The sequence below is a fragment of the Rasamsonia byssochlamydoides genome (genome assembly GCF_041956645.1).
Source record: "Rasamsonia byssochlamydoides strain NRRL 3658 unplaced genomic scaffold VTN77scaffold_28, whole genome shotgun sequence".
NCBI classification, from domain to species: Eukaryota; Fungi; Ascomycota; class Eurotiomycetes; order Eurotiales; family Trichocomaceae; genus Rasamsonia; species Rasamsonia byssochlamydoides.
Window position 1 is genome coordinate 227,466 of NW_027192411.1, and position 14,364 is coordinate 241,829.

Genomic DNA, 14,364 nt, shown 5'->3' on the forward strand with positions numbered 1-14,364 from the left:
TGTTTATTCGCAATACATTATTTTTCCCATTCTGCAAAAAAAAACCTCCACCTTGTCATGATTCCATACCTTCTTTCCTGCAATTCTTGCAGACATCTGCCGGTTTCTCCGGACACTCCGCCGCGGGATGCCCCTCTTGGTTGCAGATACGACAAGTGCCCTTGAAGACACGAGGCTTGGTACATTCGGCCTTGGTGTGACTATACCTAATGTTCAGCTTCAGTGACACTATTATTAACCAGGGACGACTTACCCTTCTTCTCCACAGTTGAAGCAAGCGCCACCTCCCTGACGAGGCTGGGGGCATTCGGCCTTGGTGTGACTATACCTTATGTTCAGCTTCAGGTGACGCTATTATTAACCAGAAGACTACTTACCCTTCTTCTCCACAATTGAAGCAAGCGCCACCTCCGCGACGGGGCTCGGGGCATTCGCGAGAAAAATGGCCTTCTTCACCACAGCTTCATCGCCATTCTCTTAGTGAACAGTCAGATGCAATGGGAATCGTGAGGGTCTTACTTGCGGCAGGTCCTGTCGTTAGGCTTGCCATCGCGAGGCGCTGCATCGTCGGAGCTATCGAAACGCGAAGTTCTCGGTGGCTCGCGGTCATCGAAAGACCCACACTCATTGAAAGATGCACGCTCGACGGGGGCACTGTTGGTTTTCGCCACTAAAACAAATAAGAGAAAAAATTGCGGTCAGCCTAGTTCTACCATCAAAGGCACGGTCATTGCTCAAGAGGAGCTTGTAGTAGATGCAGAAAACATGATGAAAATGGTGACTTACGGGCACTTGGACCACCCCAACCTTCAGTATCCCACTCATCCACCATCTCGATAACTTCTCTGTTGTCACAAGGTTAGCGAAGTTGGAGGGGAGTGAAGGGTCAATGAAGAGTTTCTGCAGAGAGTTAAACAAATCATGTTATAACGCACCAAGAGAAAGAAAACTTGTCGAGTAGAAAGTCTTAGAGAAAGGTTCAGAGATGGGACGAGACGTGTTGTTGTTGACGTGTGGTGCTGGGAAGGAGGCTCAAGTGCAAACAAACGACAGACGGGAACTGACAGAAGATAGGCAGGTGGCTTGTAGGGCTGGATATATTTGAGAAGTGAATCACACGGGACTCAGTCACCTATGCAATGCTGCTTGGCAATGTTTGCAAGGATGTGAACAAGAGATAGTTTTGTAAGGAGGATGTTGGAGGCAAAGAGGAACGTGGTAAGAGCGAGAAATTTTTGACGTGAAGGCAGAGGGGGAGAAGGAAGATCACAACAACCCGCAGGTTGTCGCAGTGCCCATCAGACAGATGTTTGTTGACAAGCAGACATGTTCAGTGAGCCTGCCCAAGCAAGCGTTTTACCTCATTTGTCTACTGTTGGTGCATTCAGAGATTTGTTTGAGCAGCAAATATGCCAAGGAGGATCCTTTGAACAAGACAGTTTCTGGTAGCTGGCATAACCTTGGATAGGAATTTGTGAACTGAGGTACAGAGAAATAGCCCACCTGACCATGTTACATATAGGTAGCATCATGTCCCTGTATTTGTATATCGATTGAGGAGAAATTACTTGTCTGAACTTCAACTGTATATCCTCTGCTATGTGTTGAATCAGCGACCTTACTGACGTTTCAGATAAACGTATAACATCTTCAAGAACTATGGAGGGTTCCAGCTAATGGAATATCATCAAATTGGGCCTGATTGAAGCTCATGAGACCTGCAGCTATTGCGGCTCCTGATTTCGTTTCTTCGCTGTCAAATTCTTTGGACAAAGAAAAGTTTCTTCCAGCGCAGCGCTTCTAATCTCATGAGATAAAGATAATACAAATCACAAACAGTATCAGCGTCATTGCCTCGAGCACATAACATCAGTATCCTGATATTTTAACGTATCAAAGCTCCATTTGAAGCCTGAAATATAAGTGCCTATTGTCGATTATATTGGTAGCATAATATTGATATTGATATATTTTCTAGTATTCTTATTGGTCCATATGCCCGTACTTAGGGTACATCCGTCCAGCGCCTGGTCTTAAGGTTGCTTCCCCACCGTGCCCGTGGCGGAAAAAAAAAAGCCTGAAATTTCAGGGGCATTGAAATTTCGTGCTCTGATTTTCACAGTCGCTTTTCACCAATTAAAAGGCTAGTTTCTATGCATTTATGTAGAAGGAAGATATTTTCCTGCTATAATAATTCTTATTTCAAACGTTTTTCATCATTTTTCAATGGGTGCGGGATGTTTTTTCAGCGATGAAAATTGGCGTGAAATTTCAATCGGCGCCTATGAAATTTCATCCCTGCACGACATTTTGTCCCTCCGTCTTTCTTCTTCAGACTTCACTGTCGCATTTCATTCACACAAGCTGGATATTTCTGAAGGAATACGGTGCTTGTCAATCTTTTTCTCTCTTGGAAATTTAATTTTTTTTCCATGTTGATAATTTCGAAGTATGATTGGGCTGCCCCCTTCGGCGCGGAGGCAGGGAACTCACAGATCAAAGCCAAGGCAATCATGTGGAGCAGTCTAGCATGACAGAAGGGTATATCATATTTCTACGTGACCGTGTTAGTAACGAAAGGCAGGTGCCTAAATTAAGAATTAACTATTAGTTACTCCGTATTTAATTATAGGATCTACATCCTGATCGGACCTGGGTCGAGTGGCGCCGCCAAATGCGGACTTCCGCGGGCGGACATGCGGACACTAGCGGAGCGGAGTACATAGGGCACCGCATCGTCAACAAGGCATTTGCGGATTCATGAGAGAAATGTCTATGAGCGGTCATACGGCTGGTTGTTATAAGCCTTGCAAGAACCAAGATGCTAAAGTCATATTTATCACCTCTCTTTTTTTTTTCTTCCTGTTTCTTTCTGTTCACCCTTCCCCCGCCGAAGAGCATTAGATACTCGCATATATACTTCTTCAAGCACCCGAACTTGGTAACATCGATTACGCACCTCTTCACGAACAAACCATGCCTCATTCCAAGTTCACTGTCGACTCTTTGCCTGACTTGAAAGGCAAAGTGTTTCTCGTCACAGGTGGAAATGCAGGCATGTGAGTCGCCATCTCTGCAACATACGTTGTTGACCAAATTTGCTTACGCAAAGAGCAGTGGTAAGGCCACCGTTATAGGCCTGGCTAGCCGTGGCGCCACAGTATATATGGGTGCGAGGAACGAGTCGAAAGCTCGCACAGCTATCCAGGAGATCCAAAAGAGATCCCTACTGCAGATATACGCTTTCTCGGAATGGATCTGACCAATTTGGAGAGCGTCGTTGCGGCGGCGAGAGATCTTCGGAAGTCCGTAATTCTCGATTATTCTCTTTGCACCTATTGATCCGTGGCAGCTAATGCTTCGTTTTCTAGGAAGGAATCCGTACTCCATGGCCTGATTAACAATGCCGGGATCATGGGAGTTCCTTTTTCCAAGACAGGGGACGGATATGAGGTTCAGTTTCAGGTTTGGACTTGTTCCTTGATGGTATCCACCACACTGTTCTGACATCTTGGAAGACAAATTACCTTTCCCACTGGCTCCTCACTCACCACCTCCTTCCTCTCCTGATTTCCACGGCCCGTTCTGCTGGTCCCGGCGCTGTACGCATAGTGAATGTGACATCGGATGGGCACGCTTTGTTCACGCACAAAAAGGGCATCGATTTTGATAACATCGACCTTGAGTCCAGTTCTTCTATGACCCGGTATGGCCAATCAAAGCTTTCCAACATTCTGCATGTCAAAGAGCTCCATAAACGATATGGGCCAGGGGCGAATGGAAAGGAAGGGTTTGAAATTTGGGTCGCAGCTGTTCATCCAGGTCATATTGATACGTAAGTAGTCGACCTGATCAGTGCGTAGATTCCCTGACACTGACCATATTTCTAGCGATCTCAACAAGCAAGCCACCGCCAACGGACCGCCGATCGTTCTACGTGCTGTCTCTTCGATCTTCCGATGTCTGGGGGTCCTGGACGAGCAGGCCAAGGGCGCATTGTCCTCACTGTTTGCCATCGCCAGCCCTGACTTCAAGCAAAGCGACTCGGGAAGTTATGTTGTGCCATATGCCAAGATTGGAACCCCAAGTCCGGCTGCAAGGGACCCAGTGTTAGCCGACAAGCTGTGGACTTGGACAACGGATGAGTTGAGAAGACAAGGCAAGCTGGACGAGGCGTAGACTAGTGGGGCTCTTGTTTGGAAACGAATCACAAGACAAAGACACCGTTTGGTGATCCTGAAAACTTTTTATCTTGCATGAGATAATGTACGCACAGTACTCCATACTCCGTACATTCAATGTTGTCTTCATCGTTGTATCCTTAGGCGCTGCAATGCGATCTGGGCGGACATGCAAACAGAACAAACATGTACGGACTATCCACCGGGCAAGCCTCGCTCCTTCCTTTTGCGGGGATAGACCGCAACTTCCGCCTCTAGTTTAGCTACTAGAGGTTAATTGCATGAACCGCAGTTCTCGCTTTTTGTTTGTCAAATCTAGCTCTGAGAGCGCCTTTTCTGTAAATGTCAGAGAATCTAGCACGGCAGGCCTGCTTGACATGCCGCCAGCAGAAACGGAAATGTTCCAGAGAACTCCCGGCGTGTCTACTGTGCCGCAAAAACAAAAGGCGATGTGACTATCCTATCAAGAGCACCGATCCTACCGCCAATGATAGTGAGAGCTATACCCCAGAAAAGGTGAGGAGGCATGAAGTTATCCTTCTGGAGGTCTCGTTGCCAGGTTGACAGGTAGTCGAATCAGAATGCCTTTCCCGCTTTGTTTTTCCTGGATTCGTACACCTTTCATCGACGGCGCGGTGTAATACAAAAGCCGCACATTGGCCTTCCGGACGAGTTTTTGTTGTCTGTTAGAAGCAGGGAACAGGTGCAATATGACGTTGACCTATTTTTCTCCTCGATCCATATCTTCTTCCCAATAGGTTCGAGATGTGCCTCAGCTACGTTGAACTGTTCCAACTGGGACAAATAGCTAATATGGACTTCTTTGAAGTGTCTAAGCTTCGACTATACCAGCAATTTTCCAACTTACCAGACAGGCCAGATGCCGACCTAGTTCTTTTGTTAGTTGCAATGCAAATGCATTGTCGTCCCAGGAAGGACAGTGGACTCCCCGTTACCGATCTTTACGAGCTGGCAAAGCGTTGCTGTTCGTATGTGGAGAGGAACAATGTTTTCTCTCTTAGACTGCTACAAGCATCCTTGCTGATCGCACTGTATGAGATCGCGAATGCTATCTACCCAGCTGCATATCTCACAGTCGGCCATTGTGCAAGGCTGTGTCATCTCATGGGCATTCATGACAGAAAAGAAGCACCTCAAATGCTTCCAATTCTAGGTAGATCTCGTCGACCAAAATTGCGATTCATCACATATTTACGAGACTCGTAGGCTCCTGGACAGAGGCTGAGGAGAGGCGTCGAGTATGCTGGGCTATTATAATATTGGACAGGTAAGACTTCGAAGCGATGTCTTTGTGAGATTATAATTTCTTAATCTCAATTTGTTAGATACGTCAATCTTGGTGCAGGCAAGCGTCCATTTGCATGCGATGATGCAAGACCGGATGACCTCCTGCCCATGGACGAGGACAGCTGGGAGAAAGGGGTACGTCTGTCAAGCACGCCGTGGCATACTCTTGACTAAGAAAATTAGGAACCCATAGTCATTCAGCCTCTAGCAGTTTCAACCTGCACCGACGTTCCTGCATCGCCATTTGCCCGTACATGCCAGGCGTCTCATCTTCTTTCGCGTATCCTACGCCACATTAATGAAAAGCACACGGATGTAACATTCCGCTATCAAGAAGCTATACAACTCCATCGTACCATAAACGCATTTAATCTTGCAATTTCTCATGAGCTTGAAAAGACATCTGGGGATTCCTATGATCCCACCAATGAGGCGGCCCTCTTCACTGGCATGGCGATTTGCTACAGTGCCCAACTCACACTTTACGACGCCTACATGTGTGCAGACGCGGACGATATCAGCGGAGTTGGCATTCCGGAACAACTTGAAATGCAGAACATTGCTATATCAAGCATCAAAGACGTTTGCATCGCCGTCCATCAATTTGCAAACAGAATCGCGAGGGCTGTTGAATCGGGAGATCTGTTGAGAATCAGCCCCCTGACTACGGACTGTCTGTATCAAGCCGCCATGCTCTTCATTGGTTACATTCGTCAGACCGGAAAGGTTGAGTTTGTGCAGACAGTGATGGACATTAGAAACGCGCTGGATATTTTGGCGAGGAGATGGGATGTTGCAAGTAAGCATTGGAGTTGAAATACATTCTTTCTCGTCTATAAAGAGCTGCTCTGAGTACTGACCATGCTGCAGACGAGTATCTGAAGATTATCGAAGGTGAAAGCTTCCACCCGGATGGCAATTAGTTCGAGCTTGCTTTCTGTGCTAGCCGGGTGCCAGTGATTATTATATATTCCGCGCACAGCTGAGCATCGCGCTAAAAATTTTTACTTCTCTTGCAGGAAAGTAAGATTCCTCATCGAGCGTACAGTTCTTTTGCTTGCCTTGCATCACCTTGGATTCTGAGATATCTGTCAAAACATTCACACTCATGTACCTCCGGTTTAGTATGTATACACGAAATACAGCGACAGGACTGCCTGTAAGGATCACAGCCTCAAAAACTCTCTCATCCGCCTGACTGCACGCCTGACGGCTTTGCGTTGTCTAAAAAATGGCCATTTTGACCATTTGTATTGTTCAGAGAAATCGACATCGCCCGCGCTCGCTGACGATCTGATGCCCGTCCGGTGGTAGGGCTGGATGGCTCCTTTCGCTTCAGCTCTCGCTCTGCAGCCAGACACTGCGATCTCCTCAGTGATGTGGCGTAATTGCGCGGAAGGCGTTCATTGTTCTGTACTCGACAGATACGTGGGAACACGAAGAGCAGATTCTCGTCGCTACCTCCTCCATTCACGCCTTGGTCGCTTGCCGTAGTCTCGACAAATGGAAAGGGATCGTATTCAGGGTCTCCCCACTCCAACGGGTCAAAGTCCGGTTCATACCTCTCCCTGGCATGCTGAATAGTCTTCCAGACATCGGCAGCGTTCTTCGTCACCTCCTCCAGGCTACGACAAATTTCGTTATATTGCGTCTCTGAGAACAAGCCATCAAGGTATGACGCCACATTCGTGACGACTTGTTTTATCCTCTCCTCTAGATTTTTCGCTTGCGTGTCCGGATCAATTGATAGCAGCATGGCACGGCAGAAGGACTCCTTCTTGCTGTTTTTCATGGCCAGATCGACCAGCAGCTCTCGAGTCCCGCTGTCTTCTGACAGGATATACGAAGGTTGGAAGATATGCTTGTCGATCTCCCTTGCTAAGATGGCTAATATCACAGCAAGGCGCATCTGTTTTGCCACTTCCGAGTTTGTTCGCGGCAGAGGAACCTGGTGATGGAAAGAGACCTGGTGAGGCAGTTTGCCAGGTGTTCTCAAGTTCCTCCACGCTTGATGATTCTAAGATTTGAATATTAGCAGGTATGTTATTATTTAACTTGGGGACATTTTTGTCCTTACCTGAAGAGCTTCAGGAGAAAGATCCTCCTTCAGATATAAAACTACCGCCTGACTTGCAGATTCCCAAATGTTGAAAAATTTGTTCAACCTGAGCATATGTTTAGCCAGTGCGTCTTGCGATCATTCGCGGTGAGGACGACGTACAAGGACTCTTCTTCTTCCTCGTGATATTCGGCTGCAAAGCCTTCCAGTTTTTGGAGTTTTGCGGAGTTGGTTTCCAGCTGCTCTTTCAAAGACGAGTTGGTCTTCTCCAAATCTGCCACTTTTGTCTCTGTTGCAGACAAGTTCCGTTTCATCGCTGATCCGGCCTTTTTCATCTTGTCGATGAGCTCATCTCTTTCTTTCAGCTTGTGCTGCAGCTCATCAATGTCCTTATTGGCAAGCGTGACCTTGGACTTTTCATCATCAAGGGATTTTTCAAGTTTTTGAAGCTGGCTTTTGAGATCTTCTACTGTTTTCTTTTGCTCTGCAAGAGCATTCTCCTTTTCTTGCATGGCCGATTCGAGAGATGCCATCTGATTTAAAATTTCAGCTTGCCTCCTCTTTTCTTTTTGGTTCATTTCGAACATCTCGTTGTATGCCGTCTCCTTTGTCATCTCCAACTCTTTGATCTTCGCATTGAGGTTGGCAAGCTCTTCATCCTTGGATTCGACCTGTTTTTGTAATTTGGTCGTTTCGTCGAGGACTGCTGAGGCTCCCTTGAAGCTGGTGTCTGAAGAGAGGGTCCTTATAGCCTCAATAAAGTTTTTTATGACATCGAAATTGGGTGTTTGCAAGTTGTCTGCCTGAGCGGCCGCAGAGGAAGAGGAAGAGGAAGAGATCTTGCCCTTGGGAGACATTCTCGACTAGATATCAATCTGCGCGTCGAACGACTGAATACAATCAAGACCGGCCTTTCAACCTGCTGTAAGTCTGGATACAGCATACAATTAATTTAATAGCCAAAGCGCAACGTGAACATTGCAAGCAAGACTCTGCTAGCAGACATCTATCTTCTCTCTACGCCTCTACTCCAATATGAGGCTCTTTTATATTCCTTCGGTCAAATCTATACCGCAGCAAAAGCCCCACGGACTTAGAGGCCATCATCTAGTCTCATCTTTTGTGAAGGATGGACAACTTATGATGTGGCGTATCCCAAATGGCCGCCCTGAACAGGGTTGGTCCCCCTCCAAAAACGAAACCCCTGTACTTACTTACACCTGTCTATCGAGCATGACAAAAGACGGCACGCGCATAGGAATGAAATAGCAAGGGGGGAAAGATGACAGGCAGGGCTTTCACTGCCTTTCTTTCTGCCTCCGGCAGACGATCTAGTTAGGCCAGGCCACCCCTTTGATAGCCGCGACGCGTTCTTATCAGTGAGTGAGTGACACGTTGGATTTTCGACGCTAGTCAAGAAGAGCTCACGACGATAAGGTTGGCACGAACACATGGGGTTTCCCCACCCGATGATGCACTCCGCCCGATCGAGTTGCAGAAACAGGCACTCGTTATGCTGATGCATTATATCGGCATACTATGGCAAGGACTATAGGCAGGAAGGGAAGCTTTCCTGGAAAATAGATAGTAGTAGAAACCATATACCTTATTAGGTAGACCTAGGTAAAAGTCCCTGATACAGTAGATCAGGTATTTCCATTTCAGGAAAGAAGGCATCCAACGCGTGAAGAATGGAAGTCACCCAAATAGAAGGGGGAAAAATAGGAAGTAAAAGAAAAAGCAAGACAAAAAAGCTCACACCCAACTGAGTCTTCGTAAGTTTCTCAGTTGAGGTGCTACGAAAACCCACGGTACTCTGGCGCGGCCAGTGGGGGTTTTACTCCCAAATCCTCCTCGATCGCCAGGGATGCTGACGAGAGGGGGATCGAACCCGAGACCTGCACCTAAGTAGAGAAACGTGTGTTTCACCAACTAGGCTACGCCCCAGGTTCTTGTTGGTGGGGGAATAGTGAAAGTGATAGAGAAAAGCGAGACCTGCATGGCTTGCTGCTCACAAAGAAGTTCCAGTTACATATGCCTCATGCACCTAATCCAATCCATATCCTCTGGAATATATGTACTATTATCACACGAGCTTGAATGTTCGATACTCGTCCCATAGATGCTATCTATATACCGACAGTATCACTGCGAACGAGGACAACGGAAGAGATGGTGTGTTGGAATAGACATACACATACGTCCAACAACGCGTGATGATCATCGCATTTGCTTCAGAAATGTATTATTCATTTAGCTGATGAGGCATGATGCATGCGCGCGCACGGTGACAAACGCAGAAACATAGGTACATAGTCACGGCGTTTGTGTGTCTGTACGAATGTGACGTCGACAAAGGAAGACAGGTCTATAGTATGGTATGGTATGGTATAGTATTTTCTTTTCTTCTCTTCTCTTCCCCGCCCTTCTTTTTCTTTTTTTCATTTCTTGTGATCCACCTGCTTAGAAATCTCCTGACCTTGTAACCTCCAACACCTTCCTCGTCTTCCGATCTCTCTCTCGCAAGTCCTTGTCGCCCAACCCGCCATACGCCTGCTCCACCTGCTCACACAATCTGTCCTCCCAGCCTGAGGACTCGTCTTCTCCTTCCATCTTCCTCCGCAGATTTGGACTACCAGCATCATCCCAACATGCCTGAACCGTATCCCCGATCTTCTCCAGGAACCCTCGCAGCCCCTTCTCCTTGCCTCCGCCGGCGTGGTAACTCCAGAAGGGGCCCCTCACGGCCCATCGGGGTCCCATGCTCTCCTCCACAACGCGATCGACTTCTTCGGCTGTGACAACGCCCGTGTTGACGAGATGGACTGCTTCGCGCAGCAGAGCGAAGGCAAGCCTGTTCGCGACGAACCCTGTGACTTCCTCTTTCAGAACAACGGGTGACCGGCCTAGGCTCTTCCAATAGTCGAGAGTCCGCGTGATGTTTACGGAGGAGGAATCCCCCTCGCCTGCAGGCGGCACGATCTCCAACAGCGGCATAATATGCGGCGGATTGAACGGATGCACGATCAACAGCCGCGACGGGTTTCGCATGTTCTTCCCTTGCACTGACGCCGGGATGCCCGATGTGCTCGACCAGAAGAGGGCATACTCTGGCGCGGAGGACTCGATCTGCGGCCACAGGGTCTGCTTGAAGGCGATATTCTCCGGACCTTGCTCTTGGACGATATCTGCGTGTTCCACTGCCGATGCGAGCGACGGCGCAATCACTAGACGGTCGGTTGACAGCAGTGACGAAACGGTCAGTCCGGCAGCAGCCTGCCGATCCTCTACATTGTCTGAAGAGTTTGATGGTGAATTTGAATCTGAATCCAAATACCCTGATATTTTCGTCAATAACATACCATGGGTAAACAAAACAAGACAGCGTTCAAGCATGTACTGTACTGTACATAAAAGTATTCCACTAACCAGGCAAAGTCCCCTCAATATACTCCTTCAGATCTGGACGAGGGTCATAGATAATGACCTGCACCGTTCTCCCCGGGCGATTGTTGTTTGGATGTGAAAGATGCAACGCAGCGAAGGAGAGGCCAATGGTTCCGGAACCGATGATGGCAATGCGCAGGTCTGGTGGATTCGATGTGAGATCTGTTGCCATGGGTTGGATTGGATGATGGTCAAGAATCAAGAATGATGAAGCTAAGAACAAGAAAGAGAGAAAAAAAAACAATGTGCAGGAAAATCAAAAGAGTATATACAATGATGGTTGTTGCTAAGGATATCTGTCTATCTATCTATCGATATGTCCTACCTGCTGGCGGAGATAATTAATTAACCTCAGTTCATTATCAAGCAAGATCTCCCCGCTTGCTTGGCTTTGCCTTGCCCCACTTAACTTACCAACCATATGCCTACCTAGGTAGGTAGGCTTTTCGTGTTCTATTCCTAGGTACCTAGCGGGTAGAGTTGGTAGTTACCTATCAAGGTAGGTATCTAGGTAACCTAGACTTCTTACTATATGGGCTAGGTAAGCAACCATATGCTCTTTTACTATTTTTAAGGCCGAAGAAGAAGATTGTACTGTACTGCACAGTACATACCTACATACATACTGTGCAACTAGCACTGCGACGATATACACCTAGGCAGGGAGGTATAGGCCTTGGGAAAAAAAAAACCCCAAAGTGCTTCCTCCTGAACAATAACCGAGACTGAATCGAATACTCCCCTGCGATGCGACTGCTCGACGCGTATCAAGCCCCTCAAACGCATCAGTTAAAAGAAAGTGGGGATGAAAAAGTAAACAAAAAAAAAAGTACATTTACATTGAACTGAATCGATAAAATCTTATAGACAAAAAAGAAGCCAATTCAGGGGGTATCAAAAAGAAGCCTGCAGGGGTGATTTGCTGCTCCCCTTCCCATTAATATAATGGTCTGTATCGTGAGCGCATCGGCCCATTTATTTTCTTTGCTTGGCCTTGTATCTGTTGGTGACGTCCATACCAAGTCGAGGCTTTTCTAGGCTCAGCTGCGTCAGAAGTGACTGTGTGGGGGTCCAAAGGAAACAGAATTTTTTTTGTTAGAAAACATATCCCAACGTTGTACACTTTATTCAGCGAGTTTAGGCGAACTTCCTGTGGATCACTTCAGGATCTTCGTGCCATTCGTCTGCGCTGACCCACATCTAGAAAAAGAGAGAGATCAGTTTGTGTAACCGAGTAATGAGACGAAATATGAATCTCTGCAAGTTTAACTCGACTTACCTTTCGGAATGTGCTCAATCCCGCAAGGATGCCTCCTCCGATCCACGTGGTGTATTTCCGCTCCGCCGGCGCAGAGATTCGGATCTTCATGTCCTCCACAGCAAGTTTCTTGATCTCCCGCATCAGTCGATCCGGAAAGTTCTTACACAGCGTCGAGCCACCCGAGAGAACGATGTTCAGATATAGCGCCTTGCGGAGATCGAGATCGGTGCGGGCAATGGCATCCTGCACGATCTGGTGAACACCAGGGTATTCAAGACCAATGATTTCCGGATCGAAGAGGATTTCTGGAGCGCGGAAACGTTCTTGGCCGATCTGCAGGACCAGCACAAGTCAGCTGTGGCTAACAGCTCGAGTCTGTCCGGAGTCCGCACGTACCTTGATTTTGTGCCCATCGGGCAGCACGTAGTCAATTGTCTTTGATTCAGACTTGTGGTAGCTGTTGATCCACTCCTTTTCTTCCCTCTTCGGATCTAACGACACGTAACACACTTTCTCCTTCATCATGCGCACGACCTCCTTTTCCGCGCTGGTGTGCAGAACATGTCCGTTCTTTCTCAACAACAGTTGCAGCTGCTCTGTCACGTCTCGTCCGGCGACATCGATTCTCCGGATGCTGTTTGGCACGGCGAATCCCTCGTATACCGGCACGGCGTGCGAAACTCCATCTCCAGAGTCCAACACGACGCCTGTTGTCCGCCCCGACGCGTAGAGAGAAAGCACGGCCTGGATGGAGGTGTAAAGAGCGGGTATATTGAACGTCTCAAACATGATCTGAGCGGCAATGTCCCTGTTTTTCCGGGGATTGAGCGGCGGCTCCGTTAATAGTACGGGATGTTCCTCCGGCAGCGTCTTCAACTCGCTCTCGTAGACGTGATGCCATATCTTCTCCATGTCATCCCAATCGGTCACAATGCCGTGTTCCAGAGGATACCGGATCTTCAGCAGTCCGCGTAATTCCTGAGCCTTTTGTCCTATGAACACGTCGCCTTCCAGACCTCCGGCCATCACCCGGGGGTGCTTCGGTCGACCGACAAAGGATGGGAAGTAGCATGATGGGATTTCTTCACCGGCGAACCCTGCCCGAATCGTGCCACTGCCATTGTCTATTACGATCGGAACATTGTGAAGGCTCGCGTCCGCCATAATGACCGGATTGAGGGGATTGAAGGAGTCGGCGGTAGAGACAGGGGGGCAGATGCGCGGCGGACGTGTTGGAGTTCGCGAAGCCGCCGCGACACGTAAAGGGACAGGGCAGAAAAGCCAAAAGAAAAGAGAGAGAAAGAATGAAAAGATCGCAGAAAGGTTAACTCCCAGGCGAAGACATGAACGGCGTAACAGAGTCTGGTACGGTGTGGGGGATCCGAGAAGACAGTCTGCGGAGAGATTCTCCCTGCAATTCTGTCAACAAGGAGCTTGGGCCAACCAGGACGCTTCCCGCCTGCAAACGCGCCGACACCGCGAACTACTGGGGCAAGAAATTACATACGGTCTATTGAACTCGTGTCTTATCACCACAGGATTACGGAGATTTCGACGGCTGCCATGCCACAATGGAATTGTAACGCCATACACGAGGAGCATACAATAATCCTTACCAAATCTCTACCTGCGGTTCCTCTTGGGAGCCACCCACTGGATTCGCTCCGACATATTCTACCCAAAAATCGGGTGTACACCAACAATTCCTTCCCGAATAGTATGCTAGCCACTTCATCATAGACTCTCTGTAGCAGACACTCCAACAACGGAGACCTGCACCAACGTGGTGGTGGTATGGTGAGCTCAGCTCCCATGACCTGCACAATATTCTTCGTCAATCTAACGACATGGAATCTACGCTCGAAACGCGAGGTTAGATGCCGGGTGCCAAGGGCCATGACCATCGAGCGAAATTCCCAGACAAAATTCGATAAGAAAACGGTATCGAGCACGTCGTTGGCCAGGTGATTCAAGCCAGTGGGTTGTTTTAAGTAAGGGGAGCATATGATCTGCTTGCTGCATTTTAACACAATAGTTCCAGAAAATAAAGACTGGTAGGGCGCGATAGCCAACATGTCAGTATCTGTTGAGACGAGTGAGTGGACGTC

At 48.0% G+C, this 14,364-nt stretch overlaps 7 protein-coding genes across 7 annotated transcripts; 2 read left to right on the forward strand and 5 right to left on the reverse strand.

The window, feature by feature from the left end:
• Positions 1 to 17: 17 nt before the first annotated feature.
• VTN77DRAFT_3941 (uncharacterized protein) lies at positions 18 to 431 on the reverse strand (the record flags this gene model as incomplete). Its single annotated transcript, XM_069419945.1, has 3 exons — positions 18 to 200; positions 254 to 322; positions 378 to 431. 3 exons carry the CDS (start codon positions 429 to 431, stop codon positions 18 to 20), a joined length of 306 nt encoding a protein of 101 aa, XP_069278059.1.
• A 4,092-nt stretch (positions 432 to 4,523) lies between these two features.
• VTN77DRAFT_3942 (uncharacterized protein) lies at positions 4,524 to 6,412 on the forward strand (the record flags this gene model as incomplete). The annotated part of the gene is made up of 7 exons (XM_069419946.1): positions 4,524 to 4,697; positions 4,762 to 4,939; positions 5,011 to 5,355; positions 5,409 to 5,469; positions 5,528 to 5,624; positions 5,673 to 6,288; positions 6,360 to 6,412. The coding sequence occupies 7 exons, from the start codon at positions 4,524 to 4,526 to the stop codon at positions 6,410 to 6,412; spliced, it is 1,524 nt and encodes a 507-aa protein (XP_069278060.1).
• Positions 6,413 to 7,243: 831 nt separating this feature from the next.
• On the forward strand, positions 7,244 to 7,517 carry VTN77DRAFT_3943 (uncharacterized protein; the record flags this gene model as incomplete). Its single annotated transcript, XM_069419947.1, has 2 exons — positions 7,244 to 7,337; positions 7,393 to 7,517. The coding sequence occupies 2 exons, from the start codon at positions 7,244 to 7,246 to the stop codon at positions 7,515 to 7,517; spliced, it is 219 nt and encodes a 72-aa protein (XP_069278061.1).
• A 132-nt stretch (positions 7,518 to 7,649) lies between these two features.
• On the reverse strand, positions 7,650 to 8,405 carry VTN77DRAFT_3944 (uncharacterized protein; the record flags this gene model as incomplete). Its single annotated transcript, XM_069419948.1, has 1 exon — positions 7,650 to 8,405. One exon carries the CDS (start codon positions 8,403 to 8,405, stop codon positions 7,650 to 7,652), a length of 756 nt encoding a protein of 251 aa, XP_069278062.1.
• A 1,606-nt stretch (positions 8,406 to 10,011) lies between these two features.
• On the reverse strand, positions 10,012 to 11,167 carry VTN77DRAFT_3945 (uncharacterized protein; the record flags this gene model as incomplete). The annotated part of the gene is made up of 2 exons (XM_069419949.1): positions 10,012 to 10,886; positions 10,978 to 11,167. 2 exons carry the CDS (start codon positions 11,165 to 11,167, stop codon positions 10,012 to 10,014), a joined length of 1,065 nt encoding a protein of 354 aa, XP_069278063.1.
• Positions 11,168 to 12,132: 965 nt separating this feature from the next.
• VTN77DRAFT_3946 (uncharacterized protein) lies at positions 12,133 to 13,420 on the reverse strand (the record flags this gene model as incomplete). The annotated part of the gene is made up of 3 exons (XM_069419950.1): positions 12,133 to 12,195; positions 12,275 to 12,589; positions 12,653 to 13,420. The coding sequence occupies 3 exons, from the start codon at positions 13,418 to 13,420 to the stop codon at positions 12,133 to 12,135; spliced, it is 1,146 nt and encodes a 381-aa protein (XP_069278064.1).
• Positions 13,421 to 13,785: 365 nt separating this feature from the next.
• On the reverse strand, positions 13,786 to 14,331 carry VTN77DRAFT_3947 (uncharacterized protein; the record flags this gene model as incomplete). Its single annotated transcript, XM_069419951.1, has 1 exon — positions 13,786 to 14,331. The coding sequence occupies one exon, from the start codon at positions 14,329 to 14,331 to the stop codon at positions 13,786 to 13,788; it is 546 nt and encodes a 181-aa protein (XP_069278065.1).
• Between the last annotated feature and the right edge of the window lie 33 nt (positions 14,332 to 14,364).